This window comes from Musa acuminata, chromosome BXJ3-1 (genome assembly GCF_036884655.1).
Source record: "Musa acuminata AAA Group cultivar baxijiao chromosome BXJ3-1, Cavendish_Baxijiao_AAA, whole genome shotgun sequence".
Taxonomy (NCBI): Eukaryota; Viridiplantae; Streptophyta; class Magnoliopsida; order Zingiberales; family Musaceae; genus Musa; species Musa acuminata.
This window is the reverse complement of record NC_088349.1, coordinates 230,693-247,464: the sequence shown is the minus strand read 5'-3', so window position 1 is coordinate 247,464 and position 16,772 is coordinate 230,693. Positions and strand designations below refer to the sequence as shown.

General features: G+C 40.7%; 2 protein-coding genes across 6 annotated transcripts; both read right to left on the bottom strand.

Annotated features, from left to right (window-relative positions):
• Positions 1-1,121: 1,121 nt before the first annotated feature.
• LOC103980162 (LOB domain-containing protein CRL1) lies at positions 1,122-2,118 on the bottom strand. The gene is made up of 2 exons (XM_009396457.3): positions 1,794-2,118; positions 1,122-1,720 (listed from the first exon to the last, which is right to left on the bottom strand). Exons 1-2 carry the CDS (start codon positions 2,070-2,072, stop codon positions 1,370-1,372), a joined length of 630 nt encoding a protein of 209 aa, XP_009394732.2. The 5' UTR covers positions 2,073-2,118; the 3' UTR covers positions 1,122-1,369.
• Positions 2,119-5,389: 3,271 nt separating this feature from the next.
• On the bottom strand, positions 5,390-12,018 carry LOC135582206 (uncharacterized). 5 transcript variants are annotated; one of them, XM_065137479.1, is made up of 8 exons: positions 11,903-12,018; positions 10,852-11,154; positions 10,355-10,557; positions 8,584-8,934; positions 8,250-8,450; positions 8,069-8,139; positions 7,486-7,625; positions 5,390-5,936 (listed from the first exon to the last, which is right to left on the bottom strand). In XM_065137479.1, the coding sequence occupies exons 1-8, from the start codon at positions 11,928-11,930 to the stop codon at positions 5,629-5,631; spliced, it is 1,605 nt and encodes a 534-aa protein (XP_064993551.1). In that variant the 5' UTR covers positions 11,931-12,018; the 3' UTR covers positions 5,390-5,628. The 5 variants fall into 5 exon arrangements, with proteins under 5 accessions (XP_064993551.1, XP_064993553.1, XP_064993552.1 ...); XM_065137481.1 differs by having other exon boundaries at positions 5,390-5,933; XM_065137480.1 differs by having other exon boundaries at positions 10,355-10,554.
• Positions 12,019-16,772: the final 4,754 nt, after the last annotated feature.

Here is a 16,772-nt window from a genome sequence, read left to right as displayed (position 1 = left end):
ATCAAGATTCTAGCACAAGGTGCGATGGATCCGTAAAGTTTTACGAGTCATAGAATATCAAGAAAGGGATCAACAAGATTGTCATCGGTAATGATTGAAGAAGACAACACCGGGGAAGATCCAAAGAAGGCTATCAAGAATATGACTATGATCATAAAAGAAAATGAGTGAGAGATTCTATTTCATATCCTTTTATTAGATTACGCTATTATGATAGTGATTATAGATATAGTTGAGGCTAACCTTTGCATCACTTGAGTTTTCTAACTCCACATATATTATAAAAAAAAAAAAAACTATTGAGATTGCTAGCTCTTAAAGTAATCATCATATCTTCTATCTTTTTGAATGGTGAAGTTTGTGCATCCAAATCTTACATGTAGCTGCAAGATATGATAAATTTGATGCTAATAACTATACCACATAGTGGGTCTAACATATATATATATATATAAGTTAATGCAAATAATTGAACAACAAATGTCATTATGTCAACATCAATTTTTTAGGAGGTAAATGTAGATCATCCTCTGTAGTGTCATCTATTTATTATCTTAATTCTCTTTGATATTGTTTTATTAAAATGTAGGTATGTTAATTATCTGCCCCCCACCAACTTTCTCTCAGTGATATTGTGAGTTTCTTTGATTGCTTATATATACAAATTAATGTAATAATTAAATGATAAATTTATTTTTATCAAATATCAATTCTTATAGGATGTAGATTTCATATATGTGGATTATCCTCTATGGTATCATCTACTTGTTTCTCTTCTTTCTTTTTTGTTAATAGGTAGACAGTGATGGATGTTGATTATCTATCCCCACCAAACTACATCTCAAAGCCAATTAGGATAATTATTTTCAATAATTAAAATTTTTATTTATCTATTTTGATTATGTCTAATTAATTGATGAGTTAGATGGGCTAATAATTTTGTATTGATCTTAATATTGATTGATGGCAGACCCCTTAGAAGAGAGCTTCAAAAGAAATGAGTATTTCAAGCTTGTGAATGAATCTACCAATTCTAATTTAATCTATCAATAAAAGTGCCATAGAACTTGGAACTCATTTCCACCATTATGAGCATTTGATGCTTGTCGTCTTTGGTAGATTCCTTGTTTGTTCTGTTCTGCATGCAGTATTCAAATAACTTGGAGCTCCATGGCTCTCCATTACGAAGACAACATGATCTTGAAGAGTACATCGCCATGCCTCCTCGTCAGGTCTCACATGTACATAGATAGGACCAAGAAATGCTGCTGCAGCGAACTCGTGGAGAGTTTCGTGGCACAAAATTTGTGTGGATGGATGCCGGCGATCGAGGGTCTTCTTCTGCTGCTGCTGCTGCTGATGCTTCTGCTCATGCACAATTCAGGTGACCAAATGCCACCGACTGGAGAAGCTCCTCCATGTCATGACACGCCGGCCTCCATGCGTTATCCTGCACGTCGAGCGAGCTGGCCATGGCGCAGGAGGAGCCGTCGTCGGTCATGTACGAGGAGTGGTGATGGTGACACTGTTGAGAAGACAGAACCGCGTCGTCGGGGTACGGCATGAGTTGGGGATTCGTGGCGGCGTCTGATCCCAAAGGTCGAAGAAAGCTATCCCCTTGTCGGTGACGTGGGAGTTTCTCACTGAACTCGTCTTCGTTGCCGAAGCCTCGGGCAGTTTGAGCCTTCAAAGAAGCTAACTGTGCTTCCAGAGTCAGAATCTACGAGACGAAACAGAGGATCACGATTTGTGTCGAGGAGGAAGCAGCGGCAATTCCGAGTGCTGTTGCTCACCTGTTGCTGGAGAGCGAAGATGTGGGAGACGCAACCGTAGACGGGGTCCTGCAGCCGGGCTTGGGCCTCGTAGGAGATGGTGAGCGCCGCCTCGGGCCGGTCGGAGACCGGCAACTGCAGGAGCAGCTTGGACGCGTTGCTCGCCCCGAACACCTTGTGGATGGCGGCGAAGTGCGCGGCTCCTTGTTCATGGCAGAAGTAGGGGGCGAACACGCACCCTCTCACGCACTTCCTCCTCAGGAACTTGCAGGCGCCGCAGGGAGAGCCGAACCCTGTCATCTCGGATGATGATGATGATGATGGTGACGATGATGATGACGATGGAGTTGCCGATCGCTTTGATCTCAGCCTCCGCGGAGGATCGCCAGCTTCTTATAAGCACCAGAAAAGAGCGGAGCGGATCACACTCCAATGCCAAATAGGTTATTTGCGTCGGTCTGGTTAATGGCGAGCAGCAGCCATTATTATACTACGGCTGGGCCTTCGTTTCGTCTCGTCTCTCTTTCGATTCCTTAGACGACAGAAGTGGCTCGAGATGACCCACCCCGTTCCGGTTTGCTTCGGCACCAATTCTTCTCGTTTCTTCTGCTCACGGCCGAAAGGCAATGTTTACCTTCGGTCGTGTTACTCGTGATCTATAGCCAAAGACTCTTGTGATGAACACAGCCAAAAGACATGAACATGAGAGAACTGCAGTGACATTACATTCCGAACAGTGCATTGTGCATTCCTCACAGCGTCCTATCATTTCTTGGACTCATTTTGTGGCAAGCGATACTGGTTCTTGAAATCTTTCGGTTCTTTGATTTACCATGTTCAGCTCGATTGTGAAGCTACTGATTATGACCACACCTGATCTTTCTTTTCCTGTCATCAAACAGGAGACTCTCATCAGGAATTGATGAGAGGGATGATAGGATATGCCGATTTTGCTTTGAAATAATTATCAGGACATATAATAATTATTCACGTCTGTCGTCATGGCATTATCATCTACCTGCAGCTCATTATATTATGGCTGCCATTGTTCTGCTCATCCAAACTTGTTTGCCACTGAGCCATGGAGGTATGGCTGATTCTGTGACGGCCAACACAATACCATTTCTTTTTTCCGAGTGAAGGCCAAGCCATCTGGCCAGACTGCATGCGAGCAGAGGAAGCACACCAACAGCACTCGGAGAAAGAGAACTGTTTCTCTGGAGATGCCTGCCGTGGAGAGAGGTGAGAAAGAAAGCATGCGATCGGCCCCCCCCCCCCACCTTTGCCTTTCATGTTAGGCTGTGAGATACGACTCGACCTTAACAATGGGCCTTTGTTCTTTGATCTCCGAAGGATTAGTTCTTGAAGGCTCACTATGAACAGTAATGCCAATGGTTCGCGTGGTATTATTGTAAGATCTCCAGAAGAAAAGGTACAGCCAAAGCCCACATTTCTTTCATGTTTCTACAATGACACCCGCCTTTACTAGTGAAAACATCTTCGTGGCCACAACTCGTTCTGCTATGTAATTTAATACTGCTTCCAGTCGGAGAGAGACGATTTGGCATTTGTTCGAGGCTCGACGGGTAATATGCATGGAGAGAGAGAGAGAGAGAGAGAGAGAGAGAGAGCAGGAGACAGTGCTGGAAGCCTGGGGATTCACCCCGCATGCGCCCAACACAAGGGCCACAAGGATGAGATCACCGAACCTGTCAAATCGAAGCCCCACCACGTCGCAAGCGTGTGGTGCGGCAATGGAGGACAGTGAATGATGGCAGCCACAGGGCTCTCGCGGCAACGGCGTGAGAAACCAGGGTTAGTGGGGGTGGAGGGTTGGGAACAGGGGAGACAAGCCCAAGAAGAGACGGTAGTAAAGAATCCAACGCCTGCCCTTTGGAGCTCACGATTAGGCGCGCAGTTCGTATCATTAGGAGGAGATGCCCAAATAATTAGAGCTCATCATCATCGTTATTAATCATCAATGATTTGCTTGGTTCTGTGCACCTCGAACGCGACCCTGAATCTGCCGTGGAAGAACAGGATCCGGATGCCGAGAGAGCGTGCGTGAACTCGAATTCCTGTGCAATCGTCGTTGCCATTTCTTGGAACAGTTGCAGGAAGAGAAACCTCATGAAAGTACCCTCATGAGACTGGTCAAACCGACAGCGACGTCACGTGAGGGGGCGCCACCATGGATGTTTCTTTCCACATGATGACCAGATTCCAGGCTTTAGGCTTTGTCTTTCTGCGACAATCCCTCTCTCGTCGTTGTCATGAACGTCCAAGCATGAGATCAGTTCCTCCGGGCGAGGGTTAATGCATGAACTAGTAGTCGATGCAGAACAGGTGGTGCCGACTTCATGCAGACGGCGGTTTACACCGCCATGCATCTCTCTCCGAGAATCGCCATGCACGGGGGACAACGATGGCCAGAAGACCAGCGGTGACTGATGGATACAGGACATGAGGCAATGGGTTAGCTGTCACGTCCAATCGATCGTGGTGTTCGTTTGTAGATCAGATGCGGACGTAGCGAGTTTGTCGGAGACAGTTCTTCCAAGCGCAGGACCCCTCGACGAAGCATATAGCGTCGATGCCTGCAGTAGAAAAAGCCCCTTCGAAGGTGGGAGAGATGCACGATGAGGATGTCAGTCGTTTGCTTGCTTGTTTGTTTGTTGAGGTAGAGAACTCGGAGTGAGACTAAAAGTAAAGCTGGAAGAGAGGCGATATCTTCTAAATGTCAGTCGTCATGAAAGCTTCTTAAGTAGATATTTATCTTCTAAATATCTTCTTAGCAAAGACGTCGAGACTTATTCGCTGCTCGTTTTGAAACTTACTCTGCTTGACGAGAAGAAAACAATTAAGCAATTAAATTCATCGTAATTGTACATATACGTTTTATCTTCTCTGCAAAGACGTCGAGACTTATTCGCTGTTCGTTTTTGAAACTAATCAACTTATTCGTTGCTCGGATAATACAAAAATATCTCATGACTTAAATAATTCTAATTACACCTGAATTACATGTATTATTAACTCACATCATACAAATGAATACACAAAGAAAAGAATTTAGAAAAATGAATAGGTAGATAAATTCACTATCATCACCCCACAAAAAAAAGTAAGAAAAATTAAACTTGGGACAACCACCAACCTAAGGTAACTACCATTTTCACATACCATACAAAAGGATTCCTCAATGTTCACTTTCATAAATACAAAACGGATACATTAAAAATGTGCAAATAACCATAACTCCATCCAACCCAATCCTCCGCACAACCAAAAAAAAAAAACACATTTCACATTTTATAAAGAAAAAATAGCAAATCAAAACCCTGTCAAAAGTAAATATGAGATCAATTACATATGAGAAAACACTCGAAAGCACCGAAAAAAATGATAAATAACTCTAAAAAGGATCACGAATATGCATTGAATACCTTGATTGCGTTGCCTGGTGACCAGATCATACAACAAAACTACTGCATCGTGAACTTGCTTATTCCAAAGGAACAATAATTTGACATGAATTCTTCATACAACCAAATACTTGATTTATCATTGTTGTAACCATATCTGAAAAAAAAAAAAAAAGGCTTGCAAAAACCAGATAAAATGCATAAAAGCAAATTTCTACAAATTTATTTCTGCCATCTATACATGGAAAACAATGCCGATACACTGAAATCATAAGTTATTTGGGGATTCCATACACTAAAAAAATTCAGCATGGAGATCAAGTATCTAATTACATAATGGTAAAAAATGTATGGCTTGGATATCAAAGGAGCCCTTTTGTGTACCGCAGCCCAATCATATCTTTAGATTTCTGCCAAAAGGCAGAACATTTTCAATCACTAGAGATTGGCAGGCTTTTGAGCACGTCCCTTAGGGCGAAATAATGGCTATCGCATCTATGGTCAGAGATCAAATTGCCAGAAATCATTATCCTACGGAAATTTTGATCTGGATGCCTCTCCCAAAGTGAATATGATTCACTTTTCTTGCAGCCATCAATATCATCAACATTACGCTTGAGGTAATAAATGGTTCCTGGTACAAAGAGCTCCTCTGGAAGAGCTTCCTGTTGTTCAACAATTGCTCGGGCATCTGTGTTGAACTTCATTGAAGCAACAGAATCTTTTCCTTGGATTGCTTCTACAACAAGAGAAAGCCGCATCATAATCCACATATTCATAGGTCTCTTCATGCATCCTTACCGTAAAGATATATACAGCATACTCATTTATAAATTACTTGTCACACAGAATTACAGACACAATGATTCCATATGAAGAAATGATTAGTCTGCCATCAAGCTCATAGGCTGGGAGGACACAGATGCAATGATTTATGTAGCTCATGAAGATGATCCATGTAGCCAACCCCAAATAGTTGAAATTTTATGACTTTGTTGTTGTTGTCGTTATTGTGGAGACAAGTAGTGCATAAGATTTCACCAGTTTGCAGAGACTGTAGAGATATTGCCCTAGAAAGCTAGCTCATAAAGGTGTCATGTGTCAAAGGATGTTTCACCGATCATTCATTAACAGATCAAATGCTGTATGTTTGCAAAAGCCAAGAAACAACTGAAATAAACACTGAAGTCCCCAGGTTGTGCCTGGAAACAGGATATTACATGCTAACAATGAACTATCTTAACAGATCCAACCTTGGTAAATTTTGATGATTTAACCTAATAAAGCTTAAGAGTCATGGCCGAGCAGCAACACCTGAAACATATCTTCAAGATCAATGAGTAGATCAGGAGTGGAGTGTGATTAAAAAGGCCACTCTCCATACAGAGCCAATTGATCAATTCCTAAGAATGTCACAGTTATCTAAGCTGGAGGAGACTTTAGATGAACAAGGTATGATGCTGTTGGAGGAGACTTTAGTTGAATAAGGTAACCAGCTGAAACATACCTCAGCTGCAGCATGCATCAAAAGTGTCTGATGCTGTTGGAGGAGACTTTAGAGATGAATAAGGTAACCATAAAAAGAAAATGGGGTTTGGGGTGGGGGGGGGGGGGGGGGTGTTGTGTGTGGTTGGGGTGTGGGGGGGCCGCGGTGGCAACAGCTGAGAGAGAGAGAGAGAGAGAGAATAGACCAAAATGGCCAGGGTATCCAACAAATGGTCATCAATGAAACATATAGTGGAAGCATAAATGATTTGACAAATGCAATCAAAATCACCAAAATTAACCATCAAGATCATTTCAGCATAGTCAAGGTCAGATCTTCACATTACGTATTCCACATTGTTAGTGGTTCCTAACCCAGTTATATGAAAGATGGACTACTTTTAATCCTACACTACTAGTGACCATTCTAAATTCATAAAATTCTACTGCTATAAAAGTTTCTGTTGGTTATTACATGACATATATTGGCTATGGCATTTCCCTAACATGCATACAATAAAAAGTCTCAAATGTGGAAAATGCACATCTAAGGTATTAATAATTATTTAGATCAACCGCTATTGCCTACATATATCAATTTAAGAAAACTCTTCCAGAAGTTGCATCTAAAAGTTAATCATAGAATTTAGCTAAAATGACCAATTAGAAAGATTTTTTACTAGGCAGAGTTGAAATAGCTCTTCATAGAACAAAATTCCATGCAATTTATGTAGATATTTTGATATGATATCAGTGAGATTTTTAGCACAGTGCCAATATCACAATATCCTTGAGAAGCATACCAGAAGAATTTGATGTGCTCCTAAGCTTAGCAAAATCAGTAACTTTCCTAGCCACATCTTGCACTGAAGAGACAACTTGTTTAGCATTTGTAACCAAGTCTACAATCCCCTTCCAGTCTTCCTTCCCTAGGACGCTCATCCTGAAATTGTTATGAAATAACTAAAACAGATAAGCATATCAGAACAATAAGCTAAAAAATTGAAGAAAATAAGAGAACCTCATGGAGAACTTAAGATTACTTGTATGTTCTATAAAGTATAAACAACGATTCAGTGCATTCCACAAGCAACACATTTTTTTGGCATATATATCATATAAACGACTTCTCAAAGACTCAAACATTCAAAATCTACTTTGTGAGCCACAACAATTAACAAAAAGACATTGATTCAAGAGGATATCTTTTCTTGAATTGGAGGGGATTAAAAACAGTGGGGAGCAGATTTGACTCAGCCCAACCCAGCAATGACTCCAATACCCAATATCTCACAGTCATTATCCCTCGTGTCCTGATGACACAAATAAGAATGTGGTCTGATGTTTAAAAGTCTTAAAACAATGCCAATACTTTGTGATACTTACCAATCGGCTTCCAGAATTTCATTTCGCAATCTTGTCAATGAAACTATACTCAACCTAGGAATTATATCATCCTGCAAAAGAAAGAAGAAAAGGTGTAAACAAAAAGAGGGCCATGCATCAACAGGAAACTACAACATCAACAAAATTACACAACATACAAATGTTGTCGTCTAATGCTAACCTGTAACACAACTGTAGTAACATAGCTGGCACAGCTTTCAGCCAGTTCTTTTGAGACACAAGGTGGAGTTCCAAATCCAACAGCAGATACTATGTCAGGATCAAATCCCAACTTGTCCGCTGCTTGTTTCCGCAACATTATTGCAAGTAAAGCAGCTGATGCACCACCAAGGGAATGCCCAACCAGCCTTAACTTATAATCCTGTGGAAACAAAAAATATTGCCAGTGACGAAAGTAGTTACAGAGTTAGCAGAAGCAACTAACATAAAGGAAATAAACAGAATTAAACATATAAAGCAACTTATACGGTAATTATAGCAAATCTTTTACCCACCTTGTGCTTTCCCAGCAGTTTTCGAACAGTGCCTAACTCATGATGAAGATACCAACGAGCAGCTTCAGCTGTTCCAAAGTGGGTGGAGAAACCTTCAAATGACACTTCTTGATTGCTTGAAGAAACTATATCAGTAATAAGGTCATAGACATTATGAGTTCCACGAATCCCAAAAATAACCTGTTTGTTGCGTGTGTCGATTCCAATGTAGTAACCAGGCCTCAGTAGACTTGAATTTTTAATGAACTTCACAATGTTCCTCTCTCGAAGCATGCTATGCCGTGCAAGAGCAGTAGCATTGTCTTTATAAGAACCCTTTGCTAGCTCAAGATAATAGATAAGCTCTTGAACCTGGGAAATGCCAGATTGTGGAAGTCAGAATCATTATAAAAATGCCTACAAATATTCTCTAAAAGAAGAGCTCGGCTATAGTTACTTGTAAAATATATCATAAAACAGTCATTTAGACACACAAGAGCTTCTAGGGTTCACCAATTGAAAATTTCAATTAAACACGAGTTCATAGGTCACTAGAATATAAGAAATTAGACAAAATTTAGGTTGAGTTTACTAGAAACTCTATAAAATACATCCATAACCCACAGAATAAACATACATGTTTTTTATCAAGTTGAGAAAAAAAAACATTTAAGAACCCTGGATAAGTCAATGATCTCTCAACATGAAAGAAGATACACATATTCATGTTATCACACAGAAGTATACTCCGATGAATCCTTGTACAAACAGAAATTTCATGTTGTGAGGTGATGGAGATAGTGAATAAAAAATTCTAACTGACATGAATTAGATAACTAATAATTTCAAGAAAACATTTACTTAAATAGCTAGTTCCCAACAACAATCCAGTGACATTAAACTGGCACCATGGTGAAGATGCATAGAGGGCAGCACCATATTCTCTGCAAAAGAATGTAGGTAAAAAAGATGTAATATCTCCAGATTATCTACTGGAGAAAGCTAAATCCTTAGCCTGACACAGAAGTCACTTGTTAATTACTTATAAATATTTGGGTCTTTCATCTAAGTTGGACACGTTCAGAGAATGCTTAAAGGGCATTGACAAGAGCAAAGTTCTCAAAAATCCTACATTCCTACTTATTGATAATTGTCTAGGCCCCCAAAGACAATGTTCAGGGAATAGATATCATACTCCTCTAGAAAGTATTCTTCTGATGTATCAATAACTTACGCTCTCATATTGACTATTCTAGGGGATGTCATGAGTTCTGAGACTGCCACAATAAACATCCAAACTCACCTCCTACTAAAAGGACTTTGCTTAAGTTCACTTATGGTACCTATGAATTTCCTTTAGTAAAGTGGCAAAAAAAAGTGTCAATATGAAAAAAGAAAAGATAGCAAAAAAAAAAAATCAATGTCATAACAGATAACATAATCTGTCCAACTTGTAAAGGATGCCAGCAGATAGAAGCATCCAAAATGAGTTTGGATTGTAAAAATGCAAACTCCTGTATTAAGACTTCCAAGTTTTTTCAGAAAAAATCTACTGCAGTCGACATTTTAACTTGGTCATAGACATAAAGCCTTGTCTGGTTGGTACTGGCTTCAAACAGCAAACAAGGATAAGGTCTTCCAGGAAATAATATAGGAAAAGTACATCTCCAATTATAAAAATGCCGCCATTTGCTTCAATAATTCTGATTTCAGTGCTTTCATTAAAAAAAAAAAAGTATATAGTGTCAATTGTCAATGACATCTTTTGGTGAGAGAATAGGCAAGAAATTACTATAGCATCTGAAAAGATCTGAACACCCTTGAACTCCTCAATCTTCTTAGACGAAGCTTGGCTGAGGTAAATAAGATAAAGACCAACTGTTAAGTCGCTGAGGCTCCAGTCCTGAATGCCAACTTTACTTCGCTGAATACTCATAAGAATCTCACTGAAAGACCTAGTGCCAAAGGGTGTACTCTGCTTCTCGTTGCTACCTGCTGCAAGTCAAGCACCATTGTTATAAAGAATCCTTCAGATCCTAAGTCTGATGTCTGAATATGTAAATACTGGCAATGAACTAACAAGCAAAAAATTTTGGATAAATACCTGCAGTTGATTATAAAATTGAAAATTATAAAAGTCATTTCTGGCAAAATATAAAGAACACTACAGAGATTTTAAGAGTAGAGGAGACAGCAAATTATCAACAAAAACTTTAGTTGACTATTCTGAAAGTCAGAGATCTAACAGCACAAATTGAAGATAAGAAATCAAGCAAAAAATAAAAGAACCTGCAGAAGATGCCCACTTATACAACTGCAACGCTGGATCAAGAGCTTTGGAGAGCCAAGCAACTTCAAGTTTCCGCTTCCATCCATCATCATCATCAGAACTATCTCTACCACTATCATAGCTACCAGGCTCGTCATGCTGGGCATCTTTAATATGCGGTAAAGTTTCAGCCTTACTTAAGTTAGTATTCCGCACTTTCTCCGATTCCTCCTCTTCGGAGTGTTGCGAAAGGCATCGGTTTAGAACACCGGATACAATTTGCAGGTACGAATCCTGTTTTCTCATAGAGCGTATGCTAGAATCTGGAAGGGAAAAGAAATTACAGAGAAGAAAGGGACCAGAAAAAAAGATCAAATCTTTACATGAACAAGACGAAGCACCTAATAAAGACTCATTTACAATATTTGAAACCCTTTTTTCTCATTGGTATTTCCACCATGTAGATGAGCAAGAAAGAAAATACAATTAGATGCAGATCACTCATGGTAGCGAAGGTGGACATTGGAGTTCTTCTTCAATTATGATATCCTTTTCATTTCCATGAAAAAAATCAAATTTAGAAGAAATCAGAGAGTTCTTGAGGCCTTGTAAGCAAAATCTTTTTCTTTTTCGTCTAATAAAAATTGCAAGTTTTACCATCGTCATCATCAAATTTGAATCGGACTACAATTAAAGCTAATTGAAGCCCTAAATCTCAATGCATATCTCGCCGAAAAAAGAAAGCTAAAATTACCAAGAAGGAACACACAATAAGCACGCGAGAAGCAAAAGGGGAGCACCAAAGAAACTTGGCATCCGCACGGTCAAAATTGTAAACGAATCGGGGGAATAAGCGGTAAAAACACCAATTTTCTTTCATCTTTAGTTCACCTTGAATCGGACGCGCAATTGGGGATTACCAATAAAGAAATCGCCTTTGCACCAGAAAGTGACAGCGAAGGGAGTAAGATATCCCCCAATAACTATAAAACCCCTTTCCTGATCTCAGGTTTGAAAGAAACCAAGAGGCAGCCGGAGAACAACGAAGAGAACGCGAGAAGAAGAGCGTACCAAGGTGAAGGAGCAGCCGCTTCGCCATTTCCAGGTGCGGTGGCCAGCGCCGCAAATGGCTGGCTGTTCTCGATCGAGGGATCGAGACAGAGAGAGAGAGGGAGTTCGGGTCTAGTTCAAACTCTATCGCGAGTTGCGTCTGATGTCATCACCTACTCATCAGACTACTGGATGACATTCTGGGACCCGGATTCCTTCCATCCCAGGTATGTCGCGGGTAGAAGTATCTGTTGACTCATAATTCCATTGGATTTTTCGAGAGAGAGATAGATCCGTAATGGGTGAAACTCTATCCAGTTGGGTGTGATATCGTCAACTACTCATTTGATGACTGGACGATTTGAGTGGGACCCTGCACGTCGTTGTAATAGGTATAAAAAGGGTAGAAACGTATGTGAACTCGTAATTCCACTGGATTTTTCTCGTTCAAAATCGAAGACGAGGTTGAGGCAACCTAACTCGGGTCGGACCGCAATACGATCTGGTCTCATATGATGTGCCGTGACATTGTAAGAGATGATACATTCGTATTCCTAAGTGTTTGATGAAATGTTATTTCACTCATAAACAAGTAATTGTGCAAAATCATTGACTGGTTCTGTCGTGAAATGTTAGGTGTTTATTTATCTTTTTTATATATTTATTTAATCTTTTTGGTGTTCTTTTAGGTTACAACTGGTGTTATTTCTTATTATCTTTGTATTACTCATTTGCTTGGCATTTAAATTGCTTTGTGTGGTGTTAGATGATATGCCGCATTTTGGCACCATCCACGCGGCATCAGGACTTCTAGGCCAACGTAGAGTGACACCTCAGACTTCATGAAAGGCTGATGCATTGGGAGAACACTGTGACCTCTCTCTCTCTCAGATTGCTGGTTCATTCGTTATACCATCCTATGGAGACCAACATCGCATCAAAGGAGACAACAATACATGGGTTGGGATGAAAAATGAATCGTGTTATTGGCCAATTTTTACATGAACATATGTTTTCTTTTCCTTCCATTATTATGATATACATGAACAAACAGTATTTTCCATACAAACAAAGCTACTGCTCCAACCACGACATCATAGTCGAATCCATTGGGGTGTCATCGAACTTCATGAAGCCATCAATCTCTTGCAGCAAGCCGTCGTCCGACGATGACGTCGAAGCCTTTTCGACCGTGGTCAAATCAGACATCAAGCAGGCTTGCAACTCCGTTTGCACCGCGGCAAGGCCGGTTGAGGATGACGGCGAGGCCCCTGGGATCGTAGTCGAGGCAATGAAGGTGTCATCGGACATCAAGAAGGCATGGACCTCTTCCAGGCTCGAGAAGAAGGGACCATCGGTGCAGTACATCTGCTCACACACGACGAAGTCGATCGACGAGGAAGCCTCTGCGACCGTGGTCGAATCTATCCGAGTGTCATCGGGCATCAAGAGAACATCGACGTGGCCTGACGGCGAGGCCTTGGGGATGGTAGTCGAGACTGTGTCGGTGGCATCGGACATCAAGAGAGCATCAACCTCTCTGGTAAAGAAAGCATCGTCGGTGCAGTGCTGCTCACCGCCAAGATCGACCGACGACGAAGGCGAAGCCAAGAATGCTTCGAGCTCCTCCGCAGTTATCCCGAGGTCAAATGCTTCGAGTTCTTCCGCAGTTATCCCGACGTCACCTCCACCAACGTCCGTTGACGATGGGGTGGCGGCTGGGACTCCGGCTTCGTTCGGTGCCACGGAGTCGATGGAGGAAAGATGACTCTCCAGGGTTGTTACGACGGGAGCCAATAAGAGCTGTTGCACCACCGCGGTCGGAGGTGGTGAGAGGTCGGACTGGAATGCTCCGTTGGAATGTGCAACCAACCCCGGGCATGGCTTCTTGGGTGCTGCTGATGAGAGAGTAGAAGATTCCTCTCTATTTCTCTTCTGCCCAACGAAACTGCTGCCGCCGGTGAGCGTCTCCGTCGCGGCCTCCGTGAACGTGGACTCAACCGATTTCATGAACTTGCCGCCGGAGATGGGTTGATACGAGGTCTTCTTCACGTGACAGAGAACTCGTGTCTCGAAGGTGGATGAACACATCTCGTATTCATACATTACCCACCCGGAGTTCTTCCGCCGGCCGTCCTTGAAGGAAAGGTAGCTCCTTCTTCCCACCACGATCTCGCGCCCGTCGACGATGGACTTGACGGGTTCTTGCCTTCTGTTCAGAAGCCAAGAACCGGTGCCGGCCGTTCGATCGACCCGGGAGCAGCCGCTGGCCTTGGGCTGGCGCTCCGCAAAAAAATAACCCTCCTGCCGATCGCTGCCGAGAAGATTCCACGGCTCGGTGCCGTAGACGTCGGCGAAGGCGACAGCGCGGCCAGGGAGGGGTGTGCCGGCGACCCAGTTGGCGAGGTAGTCGACCACGAGTTCCTCCGCCGTGGGAACGAACCTGTAGCCTGACGGAACGAGGTCGACGGGATCCATGTACAACGGAAAACGATGGTTGTTTCTGGAAGAGAGGAGAGGAAACGAAGGCGGAGACAGAGTGGGAGTGGGAGAGGAGAGCGCGTAGACGTATATAGAGGCAGTGGGCGGGTTTCGGATTACGGATTTCGGATTCCGAATTAATTCGTATTATATATTTAATTAGAAACTAAATGGCTACATAGATCTCTTGTTTCCTTCTTCTTCTTCTTCTTCTTCTTCTTCTTCTTCTTCTGCCTCTCATCTATGTTCCAGAAATAAGATGATATGTGGCTTATCCTCTCGTCTCCTTCCGAGTCATATCAAACTCCCTTAGATTTCCAAGGACAGGATTACCCATTTCATATTGGTAAGTAAGGCAATGATTTTTGAATTGATATCAATCTTTTTATTGGCGGCTGAAGTGACACATAAATGTATCCTCAAACATCTGTTAGTGATCATTAAGCTTTTAAGTGGGTATCTCCAGTAGTAATACTGCTTAGGCCAGTTATTTTTAGTTACTTTGTTTTACGTTCCCTTATGTAAGTGTCGTCAATTTCTGCTGTATATTGTCAGTAATTCCTTGAGTTTTGTGAGCAATGATATCCCTTATTGAGAAGTTAAAATATGAGTATTAGAATGATCGTTATAAATATTTGCAATAATATTATATAATTTTAAAATATTAATTTGCTGATAGTTATTTTTAAATAAAATCTTTGATCTCTCCTATAAGTTAGGGATTTGTGAGTTTAGAACACGATAAATATTACATGGTAGTGTTTTTGTATTTTATCTTTGCTTTATCTTGATTTTGCAATAGTTCTTTTTCCAGAGAATCAAAGATTAGGGAGTTTAGACTTTGCATCAAAACTTAAAAAATCTTCGCTTTTGTATTCTTCGATGTTGTAGCAATTTCATGTTGTAAGAACTCATACTAAGATCTTCTAGTGTAAATTCTTGTTAATAGAATCTAATACAATATTCATCTTATTGCACTTATTGGTGTGTTCTATCCATACAATCGATCGATGAGCCATTTTCTTAGTTCTCATGTCATATATGCTATGACTTTTAGTATTGCAGTTTACACAGCGAACTCCTTTTATATGCAGCTCGAAGGGGGGATTAAATGGGTAAGTGGATGCTTCAAAATTAATATCTGGCCTTCTAATTTCTCCCATAGAATTCTACCATTCGGTTGATCTGATAATAGACATTGCAATTTATTTTTGCATCTTGAAACTCTTGTGCTTGAATAACATCCAATCCAATGTTATTTCATTCATTTTAATTCACACAATTTTCAAGAGTTTCCATAGAGTTGGTATAAAAATTTATTATGTGGGTACCAGATATTCCTTCTGCCTTTCCTCTTCCATACATAGATATGAACAAATAAACCAAAGAGTTAAAAGCTTTGGCATACTTACATGATTTAACTTCATCCACACCATTAATCCGAACCAATATCAAAAACACTATAAATGAGGATATTAGGTACCTGAGTGGAGGATAGTATGCCAATCCAAATATCTAACATCGAGTAATTTCAATATAATCTCAAGGAAAAAGCAATATATAGAATAGAACTTGTGCTATGAAAGACTTGAATTTATTTGATGTTGTGAAGTTCGTCGAGGAAAAAGCCATGTTGACTAACTTCTACCACCCGAGACACCGTGTGGGCAACCTTGTATATTCGGGATCAGATCAAGTCATGTTGACTCCTTGACCATGACGTAAAGATTCACCAATATTTTAGTACTATAATGAGGACTCGAGGCTTATACCTCGGCTATAAGTCTTTGGTTCTCCTATGAGAGGAAACATTAATAAGACTATTTAGTCTCACATTGGTCGAAGAGTATGTGAATCGAGAGCTCATAAGTTCGTCATGTCTCCCTTACCCTCAAAGGTGTCTTTTGGAGCTCACATACTCTTAAAGAGTACGCCCATCGTAAAAAACGAATAATTCATCACGAGCCCAGAGGTCGTACCAATGGCCAACCGACGAAATTATCCAAATATATCTTATTTACTCAATTAACTTGTTAGATTCAAAAAATAGTCTTATTAAATAAAACTTCTTGTTAATGATTCAAACATGAATATGTAAATTAAATAAAAATATTTTTATAAGATTTTACACTGCATTTATATTTATCATGGAGATCATTATTTATCTATAACAACAACAATAATTATCTTTGAAAAGATATCTCTGATAGGAAATTATCTTTGTTTCTTTGTCACTAATTATAAGATACACAAAGGAAAATAAAAACCTGTAAGCTTCCCCTTTTCCCAACATCGCAAGTCCTACACATTCTACTGTATCATTGTTAATTGCGTGGTTAATTTGCACTTTGCCTCTTCCTCTTCCTCTTCCTCTTCCCAGTCAACGGAGCAAAATGTAGTGTGCCACTTT

Coding starts and splice junctions, on each gene's coding strand:
- LOC103980162 (XM_009396457.3), bottom strand. CDS start 2,072: ATGACAGGGTTCGGCTCTCCCTGCGGCGCCTGCAAGTTCCTGAGGAGG. Junction 1,721..1,793: donor TCTTCGCTCTCCAGCAACAG/GTGAGCAACAGC, acceptor TTCGTCTCGTAG/ATTCTGACTCTGGAAGCACA.
- LOC135582206 (XM_065137479.1), bottom strand. CDS start 11,930: ATGGCGAAGCGGCTGCTCCTTCACCTTG. Junction 10,558..10,851: donor TAAGTGGGCATCTTCTGCAG/GTTCTTTTATTT, acceptor CTTGACTTGCAG/CAGGTAGCAACGAGAAGCAG. Junction 5,937..7,485: donor GAGCACATCAAATTCTTCTG/GTATGCTTCTCA, acceptor CTCTTGTTGTAG/AAGCAATCCAAGGAAAAGAT.